Consider the following 16,137-nt stretch of genomic DNA (forward strand, 5'->3'; position numbering starts at 1 on the left):
GCACAGCCAAAAAAATGCAGACTTAACTAGCTGTGAGTCAAAGCCATTGTTTAAATGACTCATAAATTTTAAAGACATATATTTAAAATATTACTTTTATCACTCCATATTATTCCCTATTTTTAATTCTCAAAAGCTTTCATGATTATTGACATAAATTATTGACACAATTGTATAAAGAAAAGAAATAGTATATATATATGTATATATATATATATACATATATATATATATATATATTTGGTTTTTGGGTCACACCCGGAAGTGCTCAGGGGTTACTCCTGGCTCTACACTCAGAAATTGTTCCTGGCAGGCTCAGGGGACTATATGGGATGCCAGGATTTGAACCACCATTCTTCTGCATGAAAAGCAAATGCCTTACCTCCATAAACTTTTCTTTTCTTCTTTCAAATCTCTCTCACACAATTCACCATAAGCTTCAAGTACATATGACATCCTATTTCTGTTTTCAGTTGCTAAATTTATTTAACTTCTCTTTTGTAAATGTAGTGGTCCAGGTTCAAGACAACATTATTTTTTTGCCAGCAAACCCAAATCATGTTTCTTTAATCCAAAAGAGCATTTTAATATATATATGTATACATATATATGTCTGGAATTTTGGTAATCTTCAGTGATTCATAGAATATAGAAATTAATTCTGACCATCCTTCATTGTCAGTCCAAATATTACTCCTTAAGATTTGCATGAAATGGTTTTCTCTTGATTGTCCAAATGTATCCTCATGTATATTATTGTACTTGCTAAATTATGCAAATCTCATCCCTGTGTCACAATGCCAACTACATGTTTTTACTGTTAAAGTACTTTATTTGAAGCTTCATTCATACTTAGTACTAAAATAAAATTGGAATACTTAATAAAAACTGCAGAGGATAAAACTTTCTATTTTTATTTAATTTTTTATTTTGGGGTCACACCTGGCTGCACTCAGTTAGAGCTTACTCCGCCTTTAATTTAGAAAATTACTAGTAAACTCTGGGGACTACATGGGATACCAGGGATAGAATGTAAGCCAAGCATGTTCAAGGCAAGCACCCTACCTGCTGTACTATGGTTTCAAAAGACCTCTTCTTTTAGTAACAAATATAACTTTAAAATTTATAAATTATTTTAATTTACTACTTTACATGATTACTCATTCTTTATTAATATTGTTGCATAGTTTTATTTCCTTTTTTAAGGGGGAATACACTCCTAAAATAACTTAATTCGTATATTTCTGGCATTTATAATGTATAGTCTTTATAACATAAATATGTTGAGAAATAACTGCATATTTTTTCTACTTCAATCTTTAGTAAGGTCAAAGCTGGAAATAATTACATTTCTTTAAAGAGGTAATAAACATATACAAATAATATAGTCTATATAAAACCAAAATAGTCTATGTATAGCCAGAATAATCTAGAGATAAGGTTATAAAAGAGGAGTGTATAACCAAAATATATGCCTAAATTATTCCATCAGCTCCAAAAGCTTCTTCCTATCCACTTTTATTATTATATTTAATGAACTTACATTCTTACATTTTTGTTAATTTGTTGTTATTATCATGTTAAAATAAAACATCATAATAACATTTTATTCTTTGGAAAACACATAATAATGCAATAATCATAAAGTCTTATAAATGTTTATTATGTTTATATAAATATTAAGAAAATAGGAAATTAAGGTTAAATATGTCATAATTTAACATAATGTCATAAAAGTATTTACAAAAAATGCATATTAAAATAAAAATATGCAAACAATATGTAAAGTATCAATTTGTGAATGGAGATAATTTCAAAGAGTCAAGGGAGAGGTATTTTAAAAAATAAACAATTAACACACCAGGGTGATCAAATTTGCAAGTACAATACACATCAAATATAAGATTTGGAAAAAAGAATATTTGAACAAAGGATAGGGAAAATAGTCAATTTTTGAGAGAAAGCAAATATCAGAATAAGCAATCACAAAAATATTACATTTTGCATCATGTTCAAGTCTCTCACTTTTGTGCAATGACAAAGATAAAATATGACCATTGTTTGCCTGGTGGTGAATTGACTGATCTGAAAATAAAATTCTTAATATTGGATCAATAACTTACTATAACATTTATGTTTCTATGACTTCCAGGTAGAATTGGAACCATGAGATTAACATATTTAATTGGAGACTTGACATTAGGCACTCTTTTGCAAATGAACTGTCTTTGATAATGATAACCCTGGAAAATAATTGAAGAGAGCAACTACTTCTTTCCATCCTTAAAGAGATGAATTTCCAAATGCTTTCATGGGTCCGGAAAACATCACTTGGGTCACAGAATTTATTCTCACAGGTGTCTCCAACAATCCAGACCTCCAGATTCCTCTCTTCTTTGTTTTCCTGCTCATCTATGGACTGACCCTGGCAGGGAACATGGGCATTATCATCCTCACCAGTGTGGACTCTCGACTTCAGACCCCCATGTACTTTTTCCTCAGACACTTGGCTATCATCAATCTTGGAAACTCTACTGTCATTGCTCCTAAAATGCTAAACAATTTCTTAGTAAAGAAGAAATCTATCTCCTACTATGAATGTGCCACTCAACTGGGAGTGTTCTTAATTTTCATTGTATCTGAAGTGTGCATGTTGGCTGTGATGGCCTATGACCGTTACGTGGCCATATGTAACCCTTTGCTCTACATGGTGGTGGTATCTCGAAGGATCTGTTTTCTGTTAGTGTCCCTTACATACTTCTATGCTGTTTCCACTTCTATTGTGGCTTCATACAGTGTATTCTCTATGACATATTGCTCTTCCAATGTAATCAATCATTTTTTCTGTGATATTGCTCCTCTCTTACCATTGTCCTGCTCTGATACTTACTTTCCAGAAACTGTTGTTTTTATATCCGCGGGCACAAATGTGGTCACTTCCATGACAACTGTGATTATATCTTATTTCAATATTCTTCTGTCCATCCTCAGAATGCGTTCAGCAGAAGGAAGGAAAAAGGCCTTTTCCACGTGTACCTCACATATCATGGCCGTCACTGTTTTCTATGGGACAATTCTGTTCATGTATGTGCAGCCTCAAACCAGTCACTCACTAGACACTGATAAAATGGCATCTGTGTTTTATACCCTGGTGATTCCCATGTTGAATCCAATGATCTACAGTCTGAGGAATAAGGATGTGAAAGATGCCTTAAGGAGATTTCTAAGCAATGTAGCTCCTTGAAATAAATTTAGACTTAGGACTGCATAACGAAATAAGAAAATGGCTTTAGTAAGCTGCTATTATCTTAGAAAGAGTAGAAATTTATTTAGAAGTTTAAAATTAGCCCTGGGCATTAAAAAAAAAGATAGCATTCGAAAAGCAGTGAATTACAAATTTACCAAGCTATTGGAATAATAATATTAATATATAAAGAAGGCATCACCATTCATTTAGTCAACCAATAATTAGGCAATGAAGAGACTGGGGGATATTTATTTCTAGAACTCAGATGAGTAGCTAAAATTAGTAAGTGCAAAAGAAAAATATTAATAAGTAAAATAAAGCTGTGTTTACAATCATAAACTTCCTTTTCTCTTTCTAAGATTATGATACACACAAAAGCTGTAAAATTTTTGGGGCAGGGGAAATAGCATGGAGGTAAAGAGATTGCCTTGCATGCAGAAGGACAGTTGTTCAAATACCGGCATCCCATATGGTCCCCCGAAGCCTGCCAGGTGCGATTTCTGAACGTAGAGCCAGGAGTAACCCCTGAGCGCTGCCGGATGTGACCCAAAAACGAAAGAAAGAAAGAAAGAAAGAAAGAAAGAAAGAAAGAAAGAAAGAAAGAAAGAAAGAAAGAAAGAAAGAAAGAAAGAAAGAAAGAAAGAAAGAAAGAAAGAAAGAAAGAAAGAAAGAAAGAAAGAAAGAAAGAAAGAAAGAAAGAAAGAAAGAAAGAAAGAAAGAAAGAAAGAAAAGAAAAGAAAGAAAGAAAGAAAGAAAGAAAGAAAGAAAGAAAGAAAGAAAGAAAGAAAGAAAGAAAGAAAGAAAGAAAGAAAGAAAGAAAGAAAGAAAGAAAGAAAGAAAGAAAGAAAGAAAGAAACTGGAAAATAATAATAAAATACAACAATCAAAACATTGTAGCATCTACTATGATCATACTGTTCAAAGAATTAACTTCTAATTTATACATTAATTTAAGTGAAAATAAGCACTAAAATATCAAAATTGAAAGTATTTTATGTATATTATGTTTTTCTGAAGTAGGTTATATACTGAATCTGTTTTGTTAGTTTAGTTGTATTTATAGTTGTCTAGCTAGAACAATTTTTTGTTCTTTTTACCCAAATTGCATTTTAGGCCAATTTTTAGGCAAACTAAATGATCTTTGAATAAAGTTCAATAGATTAACAAAATTATTTAACTCGGATACAAATTTTAAATTTTGATTTCTAAAAAGAAACCCCTAATGTCTATGTGATACTGTATAATTTAATTTATGTTTATTTCTGATATGTATTACATAAAACTCAAACTATAGTCAAACATTCTGGTATATACATGATAATTAATTAGTCCATTGCTTTTCAAAATTTATTTCAGTTGGTATTTATACAAACATTAAGAAAAAGCAGCAATCTTGATCCAGAAAGATCATATAAAAGTTAAGATGTATATAATGCAATTGGCTGATAGGTTTTGATCCCTATCAGCACATGAATCCCAAGCTATGAGCACTGCTGAATGTAGCCCCAGAGGCTCTAGCACCAACTGGATTGCTCAAGAAATTCCTGACATCACATGGTCTTCAAATTATTGGACCCTCAAATGAAATACTACTCTGGGAATCACTATATACCGTATTTTCCGGCGTATAAGATGACTAGGCTTATAAAACGACCCCATTATTTTGCAGTTAAAACATAGGTTTAGGCCTAGATTCGCTGTATCAGACAGAACGTTCCTGTGCTGCAACTGTCTATACCACAGTGAGCCAAGCACAACAAGCAAAGGTTCAAAGGTTATACTGTCATAGACTTCCTCTCTGACTGGCCAATCTGAGCAGGCTTTTGACAGTGTAGACTCGGGTCCAGAACATTATCTAATTTGCATGCATAAAAAGCCTGCTTGGATTGGCTGAGTTAGAGAGGCGGTCTGAGCAGTCTTGCAGTGATTGGTGCAGGATCGAGTTGGAAAATTCGTTTTGTGGCAATATTCAGCAATTTTCATTTAGTGGCATATTGAAACAATTTTTGAGATATACTCGGCATATAAGACGACCCTTGATTTTCGGTTTACCTTTATTTTTTGTTTCAAAAGTCGTCTTATACGCCAGAAAATACAGTACTGAGACACCCTGCTGGTCCAAACACTAAGGGAATTCTTAGGGCCCCAGATGAAGGTGGGTGCAACAGAAGTTGGCAATAATAAACTGGCCATGCTCCGAAATGAGTGTGAATCCGAATCTGTTTATTAAATGCTATTAGTGAGATATATAAATATGAATTTTGGTGTGTTACAGCTCACACCTGTTTTCCTGCAAGGTTAAAGGATTACAACTTCTTGTTTACAACAGCATATCAGTACATATTGTTTGATCTATAAATGTCTTCAAAACAATTCGCAGGCCTTCAAGGTGGGTTACAAACCTTCTAAAAGATAAGCTCCTATCTTGTCCTAAGAGGACAGAGAGGAGTCTCTGAGCCAGAAGTTTCCTTAGCATCAAAAGGGCAAATTTTAACATCTCAAAGTTTTTACTCCCAGCTTGGAGAGTAGGTGTCAATTTCAATATAAATTAAAAGATCAGCAAGTTACCACTTGGAGCTGAACCTGAAATATTAACTCTTAAAATGACTGCCCTTAGGCTAACAGCAAAGCTAGAATTGAGGGTGGTTAATAATTTTGTAAGTCTATAAATAAAGAATTGCTTGAGCATACACAACTGCTCCTGATTGCTTGGCCATGCGATGACCCATGTCAGGAAAGCAGGTCCTGCATTATTTTCTTCATTCTGTGATCCCTGCCAGGATCTGACCCTCCTAAAAGGAGGGAGAATTCCTTGAATCCTCTCCATGGCAGGGAAAGCTGCCATAGAATTGTGTCCTCCTCTTAGATAGGGGCCTTGGAAAATATCTCTTGAACAAGAGGAAATATATACATCTTTTCTTAATTTTTTTGACAAAAATATTTTAAGTTTCCCACCATTGTATATGGTTAGGTAATACACAAACAAGCAAGAATAAGAACTGATAAGAGGTAGAAGAGGGTTGATGTTAACATGGTAAAAAAATAGTATATACAAAAGTTACTATTTGTAGTATACACACAAAGCGTGTGTAAAGAAATATGGAATACTATTGTTAAGGTTTGAGATATCCTTACAATTATAATTAACGAGAGGTAACATTTTCTAATACCTACTTCAAATACATTAAATATATATATGTATATATATATATATGTGGTGGTCATTCTCCTCTTTCAGATAAAATTATAAAGATGCAACTGCAAAGTCGATATTTGTAACCAAATAAAATGACTTGTTAAAATGCAACCATAAGTTAGTCAAAAATACATATTTCAGTGTGATAGTACAGTGGTAGGGCGTTTGCCTTACACATGGATGAACCAGGATGAACCTCTGTTTGATCCCCAGCACCCTATATGTTCCACCAAGCCAGGAGAGATTTTTGAGCGCATAGCCAGGAGTCACCCCTGAGTGTCACAGGGTGTGACCCAAAAAAGAAAAAAAAAGGACTTATTACATTAAAAAATCATGATTTTGTACTCATTTTCAGTCACCCACAACTCCAGGCAATAAGTGATATGTATTCTGTATCAAAAGTTTGCCATTGGGAGAATAATTATATGAGCAGAATCATACAATAAGTAGTTGATCAAAATATTTTTGTTTAATCTAGGTTGTTATGTGTATGAGAAATCTCTCCATTTTAAGTAGTAGTTTATTAATTGAATCATTAATTTAATTAATTTAATTTTATACACATGCCATAATTTATTTGTGTATTGCTAGTTGACATACATTGGGATTTTGCTGCTTCTGACTTCATCTAATAAAATCTATATGAACATTTTTTTTTACAGTTTCATGAAATTCTGAATATTGTTCTCTTAGAAATTTGAAAAAAAATAGAGTGGTTGAAGAGTATATGTTAAATCTTTTTATATATTTTTATTTCTAATTTTAATGGTGCTCATATTAAATGGAGTTTATTTTAATGTGAGCAGTTCAGTTTCTTATATTACCACTGGAATTATAAACATTGAGGAATTCTTTTAGTGAGTAATCATGAGATATAATGATACTTACTTTGCACTTTGGGGGAATGTAGGGTTTCCTCCTGACTCTACACTTCTGGAGGTGTTCTACACATATATAGAGCCAGGGCTGTAGCACAGGCCATTAATGTACAAGAAAAGCATCCTAACCACTGTAGTATCTCTTGAGCTCTAGTTAGTTTGCATTTCTTTAATGACTACTGAAAATAGGCTTGACTTTTTTCTGTTAAATCTGTAGCTGCTCAGCTAACCAATGGATTTTTCAAACCAGTTATAAACTCACACAAATCTACAACTTTGTTCTTTTCCAGAATAGCTGATGTGATCACACCTGCTTTAAAATATCATTCAAATGGGGCCGGTGAGGTGGCGCTAGAGGTAAGGTGTCTGCCTTGCAAGCGCTAGCCAAGGAAGGACCTCAGTTCGATCCCCTGGAGTCCCATATGGTCCCCCCAAGCCAGGGGCAATTTCTGAGTGCTTATCCAGGAGTAACCCCTGAGCATCAAATGGGTGTGGCCCAAAAAAACAAAAAATAAATAAATATATCATTGAAACATTTTCACTTGTTCTTTTTTTAACATTCACCTTGAATTAATTCTGTATTTATATATGTATATATATACACACACACACATATATATGTAGTAATGAATTACTAGTTCCTATTGACCTGTCCAAATCCACAGGCAGCTTTTTTATACTTTACTGAATTTATTTACCAAAATTGAAATTTAGTTCTAAACTTATATTTTTGGTAACCATTGAAAATAACCAATGGGCTTTATATATAAATAAACAAGAGAGCTAGGATATTCAAACAACTGAAGCAATAAAAGATAGTAGCATATCAAGTGATACAAAGACATGATCAAATTTACATATATACTCTTATGTAAATGAAGTCAGTCTAAAAAGAGTACATGATTTAGTATATATAATATTACATAGAATGCAAAACTGTAGAAATCGTTAATTGGCCATTACATATCAGGAACTTAGAGGGTAAAAGAGCAGTATGTAGGAAAACACAGACATTTTTTACCCCGCAGTAATTATCTATTGAGTGCAATGGTACAAGATATACTTCATTAAGTTCGAGAAATTCATAATGAGATATAAATGCAACGCAGCAATTGGCTGTGAGAGAGTTTTTATTTGATTACTATTTTAAATAATTTTAAAAATAAATACAGGGTAAAAATACTATATTTAAATATATGCTCTTTTATATTCAATATTTAATAGAATTTTAACAAAGTTTATCTGGGAAAAATCTAATTTTGAGCATTAGGAATTCCTCATCAAAATTTCATTTCTCATATATGGAAACTAAGTTCACTGACCTAGATCATCTAAATATATTGATAGTGAATGACTTCCAGTAATATTACCCATCTACTGTGTAATTACTTCAATTATTAATTTACTATATCAGTTTGAGGTTAGAGAGCAAAACTTTTATAAAAAGGTTCATACTCAGATAACTATTCTGTTCTCATAAAAAATACAATGATAGATGTAAGTAAAGGAGAAGTAAGAGGCATTTGATCTTCATAGATCTCAAACTTACTATTATATATTTTGTAATCTGTTCTAAGCCTGTTAGCCTTCACTGGTCAACTTTCCCCTCCTTGTGCATTAGGGGACCCAGCTCATGATGGGGAAAAAACAGGTTCCAAGATGATGACCCAAGTGACAGTTTTATTCACTCCCCAAAATGAGTATTTAGTACTAAAAGAGAAACTGGGATATGTGAAAGGTAACAGGACATAATAGGTAGGAGGTGGGGTAGGTGAGGCACTTGAAGAAGCTCAGTACGATCTATGGAGCTTAGAAGAGCCCCTGGTGCAAAGCAGTTTCTCTCCTTTAACCAGAGGGAGGAAGGATGGCCCATTTAGGAATCACTAATCACGGGTGGGGGGATGATGCCCCTCTTTTTGCTTTCCTTTCCCTTCTCTAGTGCCTTGGTGTCTCCAAAGCTTACAGCCTCAAGACAAATCCTTGGATCAATTGCTCTACAGGGCTCACCTGGAACAAATAGCTTTACAGGTCTCAATGAGACAGCTGGTTTGGGAAAAGTGTCACAGAAGGCATCCAACAGTAATCCCTCATCATAACTAACAGAATGCAATCAAGTTGCTTAAAAAATATTTTTCACATTAAATTTCAGTAACATTTATATATAGTGTTTATGAACTATGAAAAAACACACATTCTATTTCTTATTATGTTAACAGTGTATATGTACCACAGTTTCTTTAGCCATTCGTCTGTTGAAGGGCATCTTGGTTGTTTCCAGAGCCTGGCTATTGTCAATAGTTCTGCAATAAATATAGATGTGAGGAAGGGATTTTTGTATTGTACTCTTGTGTTCCTAGGAGAGATGAAGTCATGAAATTTTCCTATACATGGATGTACATGGAATCTATCATGCTGAGTGAAATAAGTCAGAGGGAGAGAGATAGAAGCAGAATAGTCTCACTTATCTATGGGTTTTAAGAAAAATAAAAGTCGGGGCCGGAGAGATAGCATGGAGGTAAGGCGTTTGCCTTTCATGCAGGAGGTCATCGGTTCAAATCCCGGTGCCCCATATGGTCCGCCGTGCCTGCCAGGAGCAATTTCTGAGTCTGGAGCCAGGAATAACCCCTGAGCACTGCCGGGTGTGACCCACAAAAAAAAAAAAAAAAAAAAAAAAGAAAAAGAAAAGTCATTTTTGCAAGAGTCCTCAGAGACAATGAGAGGAGAGCTGTAACTTCCAGCTCACTTCATGAAGCTCACCACAAAGAGTGATGAGTGCAGTTATAGAAATAATTACACTGAGAACTACCATAACCATGTGAATGAATGAGGGAACTGGAAAGCCTGTCTAGAGTACAGGTGGGGCTGGGGTGGGATGGAGTAAGATTTGGGACATTGCTGGTGGAAATGTTTCACTGGTGATGGGGGGGGGTGTTCTTTGCATGACTGAAACCTAATCACAATCATATTTGTAATCAAGATGTTTAAATAAAGATAAAAAAATATAAAAAAAGAAAAAATAGAGAATTTTACCAAAAAAATTTTTAAAAAGTGCACTATATCTGAATTTAGGTATAAGAAAGAAAATGGATCTTAAAACATCAATTTAGTTCTTCTAGATCCATTTTAACTATCAATTTTCCTATATTTTAAATAAATGAATATTGGAGTAAGAGGGCATAGACAAAGACAAAGTACTCTACTCCTTATTATAAATTTTACTTTCAATTAAATTTATTGAACATTTCTCAAGGTTGAGATTTGAGCTCAAGAAACACTACAGGTAAAGCATTCAGTTATATTTTCACACCACATTAAAATTTTACATATGTAAGGTAAAGGCATATATATCACTCATCTAAGGATGAAGTCATCAATTATGGGATTTTGAGTAGTCATCAATGTTTACCTACACTTGGAATATTTTGAGAATTGTGATAGCAATATCTTTATAGTGTTAAATGGGTTATTTATAACCCATTACCTAGTGCATATTTTTATTTAACTAATAAATTAAAATAAAGACCATATGCAATGATAAACATTTATTTAAAGTTCACGTTGACTTGAGAAAAGGCTTCATTTTACAAAGAGAAAACTAAAGTCTGAATATTTTCCACTACTTTAAGTAGTGACTATAAATAAGTAAATATTTTGATATCAGGCAATATTTATGCTATTGAAAATGTCACTCATGCTGTAGCTGATTTTTCCTTGATTTATCTCTATTTTTTTAACTGTTAACATATATAGGATATATGAAATAATTAACAGACATCACCAAACAATTTCTAATTTCTCAAATGATTTGGACATAATTATCACAGGCATCACCCCAGGGAATTTTGCAAAAAACAAAAGGAGAATAAATTGCATTGTCTCCTAGAATATTAACAGTGATACTTTCTTCTAAAAATCTCTCTCTTCATAAAAGGTTAGTGTCAGTTCATTTTGATTATACTTGAATCTAGGTAATTGTTTTTGATTCTCATTGTCTGATCTTAGGCACTCATCACTACTGACAAGTAATTCTTTGTATCATTACTTTCCATTATATTTTGTTATTCTTGGTTTGGTTTATATTTTTCAATACACCTGACTGTAATGAGAGATTATTCCTAGCTCTGTGCTTAGGGGTCATTCATGTTGGTAATTTGGGGACTCTACACAGTGCCAGGTATAGAGCGAGAGTAGATCACTTGCAAAGTACTTAAAGCCTGTACTACCAGGACCTCATTATCTTCTTCATAAGCAGATTAATTTCATATTATGTTTTTTTTATTTATTTAATTTTGGATTTGGGGTCACATCCAGCAATGCCAGGGATTATTCCTGGCTTTTTACTAAGAAATTACTCCTGGCAGGGTAAGGGGGTAAATGGGATTCACTGGATAGAGTCTGGGTTAGCCGCATGCAAGGCTGTGCTATGACTCAGGCCCCATTCTGCCATTTTAGATAATCAAATCCTATGAGTTGACTAGATGTCACAGATGCATCTATTTTGTAAAAGTTGACAGTGTTGTTTGAATATTGTGAATGGATATACTAAGGATGTGATTTCCAGAATAATGAAATGGCTTTCTATTATATTTTTATTTCAGTTAAGCAATAAGTACATTTCAATAGAGGATCTATATAATATTTCAGAATTATTATTTTGTATAAACATATCCAACACATTTTCAAAAAGAGTGTTTATGTTATGTATTATCCATGCAATATTTTAGACAGTGTAAGGTAAATTAGATTTCTCAGAGAAAAGAAAGAAAAGAATAAACAACAGTGAAAATAGAGACAAACGTATATACACATTGCTAAAAGATGTTCTTAGAGCATTGAAGACTTCAAATTGGAGGGATTGGTACTGAAATTCTGATGTTGCTAAAAAACAGTTGAATGCTATGTTCCTGATGTGGCACTATCTGTAACTTGTACAACTCTAACTTGAGATTGTTTGTTTCTGGTAGCATAAGATCATTTTCAGTGATTTTGAAAAAGAGGGGCCCTGTGTCTTTAAAGGTTTCACATTCTTTGAAAAACTGCTTTTATGTATATCACTTAAACATCAAAATAAACCATTTCTAACGTTAAATAAAAGGAGTCTTATCAGACTCTGATAGGAAAAGGATGAAGAGGGTGGAGGCCTGTGACTCCAAGAGAGAACACCTTAGACAGATCTCAAAGAGAAAGCTGATATATTTGGGGTAGAAATGTAAATTTGGGGGGGGCATCCATAATCCAAATGACCAAAATAAATTGTTTAATAATAAAGTTACTTTTTTAGTAACTTAAAATTTAGTTCATAAAAAATTTGTAAGCACATCGAAACCAATTCTGAGGTAGGAGTAAGAAACTAGTAGGTAGGGCACTTGCCTTGCACGCTGTTGATCAATAATTGAACTGTAATATTCTATATATTCTGGGACAACACTAGGGGTTGTCCCAGAAACAGAAGTAAAACAAAAAAAGAAAAGAAAGAAAAGAGATATTTCTATATACATGTTAAGTTTATCACTATTTCTTGTGAGCCATAAAAATGAAGCTAATTTAGAGTTACCTATATTTTTACTCTCCTATTGACTCATAAATACATCAAGGGAGATTAGAAATAACGAATGATCAACATTTGCTTTCATAATTCCAAAAAAAAATTTATCTTCTTATGGCAGTATAGTAGCTTTCAATTCTTGTTTGCATAAAGCCATTGCTTCATATAATGGGCAGAATTATATGACATACATTAAATTCATATGACATACTTTTAATGTATTAAAATGTATAGCAATTTCAGAAGGTTACAGAGAACCAAAGGTGAGAATTTGTGTTCAGTGCACATGGGTGACAGGACTATGGCCTAAACACATTATAATGGCCTGATTATAAAACACATTTATAATGTGGCTAGCACATAGTACAATGCTTTTTACAATGTGGCTAATGCATGTTTCTACACTAAACAACTAATCCAACAGGACTGAGAGGATAGATCAAAGATGAGGGTAATAATGCTTTACATGTATGGGACCTACTTTCAAACACAAGAAACACATGACCCCTGAACACTGCTATGTTCTGCTCTGTGGCACAAGTCCTTTGCAGTTAGCAGAACTGAGAAGCTCCACACTGTCATATTCCATACTAAACTATCCTACTAGTTTGGTGAGTATGACTAGAGAAGCCATATGAAAGTAACCCTTGGACAGTAAGAAAAATTGTTGGAAGTCCCCACAAGAAGACATAGCTCCATTACACATTGCAATTACTCAAAAAGAATTTCTATTTCTACTAATTTAGCTGAGAAAACCATGGCATGGAGAAGTAAATTAATATAGTAGTCAATGATAATGCTGATTAAATTCCACCTTAGGTATAGAATAGAGGGAGTTGGGATGGTAAAAGTAGTTATGAAATCAGAAATACTATAATATGGAACTTAAAAAGCTAAAATTTCAACAATTAACAGATAAGGGTGGTCAAATGTGTAAGTTCAAAACACATCAAATACAAGTTTTAGAAAAAGAATAATTGAATACAAGATAGGATAAATAGTCAATTTTTTAGAAAAAGCCTAAAAATCAGATTAATCAATCACAAAATACTACATTTGGATTACGTATCAATTCTTTTTCACATTTGTGAAATATAGAGTTAAGATGTGATCTCCATTGTTTGCAAGGTGATAAATTTGCTCATATAAAAAAATAAATCCTTAAATATGCCTCACATTGGATCAATGATTTATTATAACATTCATGTTTCTATGACTTCCAGGTAGAATTGGAAACTTGAGATTAACATTTTTAATTGTAGACTTGAATTTAGGACCTCTTTCCAAAATGAACTGACTGTAATCTAATGAGAATCCTGGAAAATAATTGAAGAGCACAACTACTTCTTCTTATCCCTAAAGACATGAATTTCCAAATGCTTTCATGGCTCCTGAAAACATCACTTGGGTCACAGAATTTATTCTCACAGGTGTCTCCAACCGTCCAGACCTCCAGATTCCTCTGTTCTTTGTTTTCCTGCTCATCTATGGACTGACCCTGGCAGGGAACATGGGCATCATCCTCCTCACCAGTGTGGACTCTCGACTTCAGACCCCCATGTACTTTTTCCTTCGACACTTGGCTATCATCAATCTTGGAAATTCTACTGTCATTGCTCCTAAAATGCTAAACAATTTCTTAGTAAAGAAGAAATCTATCTCCTACTATGAATGTGTCACTCAACTGGGAGTGTTCTTGATTTTCATTGTATCTGAGGTTTGTGTGTTGGCTGTGATGGCCTATGACCGTTACGTGGCCATATGTAACCCTTTGCTCTACATGGTGGTGGTATCTCGAAGGATCTGCATTCTGTTAGTGTCTCTTACATATTTCTATGCTGTTTCCACTTCTATTGTAGCTACATACAGTATATTCTCCATGACATACTGCTCTTCCAATGTGATCAATCATTTTTTCTGTGATATCTCTCCTCTCTTAACATTATCCTGCTCTGATACTTACTTTCCAGAGACAGTTGTTTTTATATCAGCGGGCACAAATTTGGTCACTTCTATGACAGCTGTGATCGTTTCTTATTTCAATATTCTTCTGTCCATCCTCAGGATGCGTTCAGCAGAAGGAAGGAAAAAGGCTTTTTCCACGTGTGCCTCACATATCATAGCTGTCACAGTTTTTTATGGGACACTTCTGTTCATGTATGTGCAGCCTCCAAGCAGTCACTCATTAGACACTGATAAAATGGCATCTGTGTTTTATACCCTGGTGACCCCCATGTTGAATCCAATGATCTACAGTCTGAGGAATAAGGATGTGAAAGATGCTTTAACCAGATTTCTGACAAATTTAAGTTCTTTAACAGCAAAATAATTTTAGAACTCACTAGGTTTGTGAATTGTCAGTTAACTTAGGTTGTGAATGTCAGAGGAAGAGCAAAGGTTAAGTTACTGACTTACATGTTCATAAAAAGTCCTGGCGTTCATACTGAGAAAAGTGAATTAAAAATACACAGATTCTAAAAGTATGTAAATAATTATTTACTATTTTGACAATAAATATGCACATCAACTAAAATGAATATTTAGTGCTTGGGTGAGAAAACAGATTGCATGGAGGTAAAGTACTCTCCTTGCATGTATCTGAACTGTCCTTGATCTTGATTCAAATCCCTGTTACTATATAGGCTCTGCTGAGCACCAGGGGATTACTCAAAAGCATAGAACCTTGTGTACCCATTGAGTACTAATTTGTATGTCTCAATATCTGTGTCCCCCAAATAGAAGGAAACTCCCTAAAATATAAAAGAGTAATACTATTTGGATGAGAAGAGTAAGTTGGTTTATTTTTGCCTTTTATTTCTGGGTATACAAGGGTCCTCTTGAGTTTTTTAGACTTGTAAAAATGCAGTGGTCTAATGGCTTTTTATGAGTAAAATTAAATTGGTAAATACACTAAAATAAATCCTCCTAATTTTTGGAGGAAAGTGATCAAGAAGTCTGAGAACCATTCTTGTCAGTACTTAACTTGCCAGACCTGTAAGCCAGTCTATTTGACCTCGGTTCTGTGGTCACCAGGACTAGTTCCTGTGCTATTCAGAATAGCAAACTTCTGGATCAGAATTTCTTGGATCAAGACATCTGAGCTACTGTTTGAGATATGGCCCCAATTTCCAAATATCTATTTCTTATATCATGTGTGAAAAATTGCAGTTGATTACTTTATAGTCTGATTGTAAAAAAAATAATAATGTAGTTATTAACAAATTTCTACAACTTTAAATGAAAGACAAACTCAATATACAAATTCAATATA

At 33.6% G+C, this 16,137-nt stretch overlaps 2 protein-coding genes across 2 annotated transcripts; both read left to right on the forward strand.

The window, feature by feature from the left end:
• The first annotated feature begins 2,311 nt into the window (after positions 1 to 2,311).
• On the forward strand, positions 2,312 to 3,244 carry LOC126018687 (olfactory receptor 8J3-like). The gene has a single exon (XM_049780786.1). It carries the CDS (start codon positions 2,312 to 2,314, stop codon positions 3,242 to 3,244), a length of 933 nt encoding a protein of 310 aa, XP_049636743.1.
• Positions 3,245 to 14,250: 11,006 nt separating this feature from the next.
• On the forward strand, positions 14,251 to 15,753 carry LOC126018688 (olfactory receptor 8J3-like). The gene is made up of 2 exons (XM_049780787.1): positions 14,251 to 15,164; positions 15,693 to 15,753. Exons 1-2 carry the CDS (start codon positions 14,251 to 14,253, stop codon positions 15,751 to 15,753), a joined length of 975 nt encoding a protein of 324 aa, XP_049636744.1.
• The last annotated feature ends 384 nt before the right edge of the window (positions 15,754 to 16,137 follow it).

This window comes from Suncus etruscus, chromosome 9, assembly GCF_024139225.1.
Source record: "Suncus etruscus isolate mSunEtr1 chromosome 9, mSunEtr1.pri.cur, whole genome shotgun sequence".
Taxonomy (NCBI): domain Eukaryota; kingdom Metazoa; phylum Chordata; class Mammalia; order Eulipotyphla; family Soricidae; genus Suncus; species Suncus etruscus.

Bases quoted from the DNA above. Each gene is read 5' to 3' on its own strand.
- LOC126018687 (XM_049780786.1), top strand. From the start codon at position 2,312: ATGGGTCCGGAAAACATCACTTGGGTCACAGAATTTATTCTCACAGGT.
- LOC126018688 (XM_049780787.1), top strand. From the start codon at position 14,251: ATGGCTCCTGAAAACATCACTTGGGTCACAGAATTTATTCTCACAGGT. The intron at 15,165-15,692 runs GACAAATTTAAG...TTTCTGGGTATA, and splicing joins GATGCTTTAACCAGATTTCT to CAAGGGTCCTCTTGAGTTTT.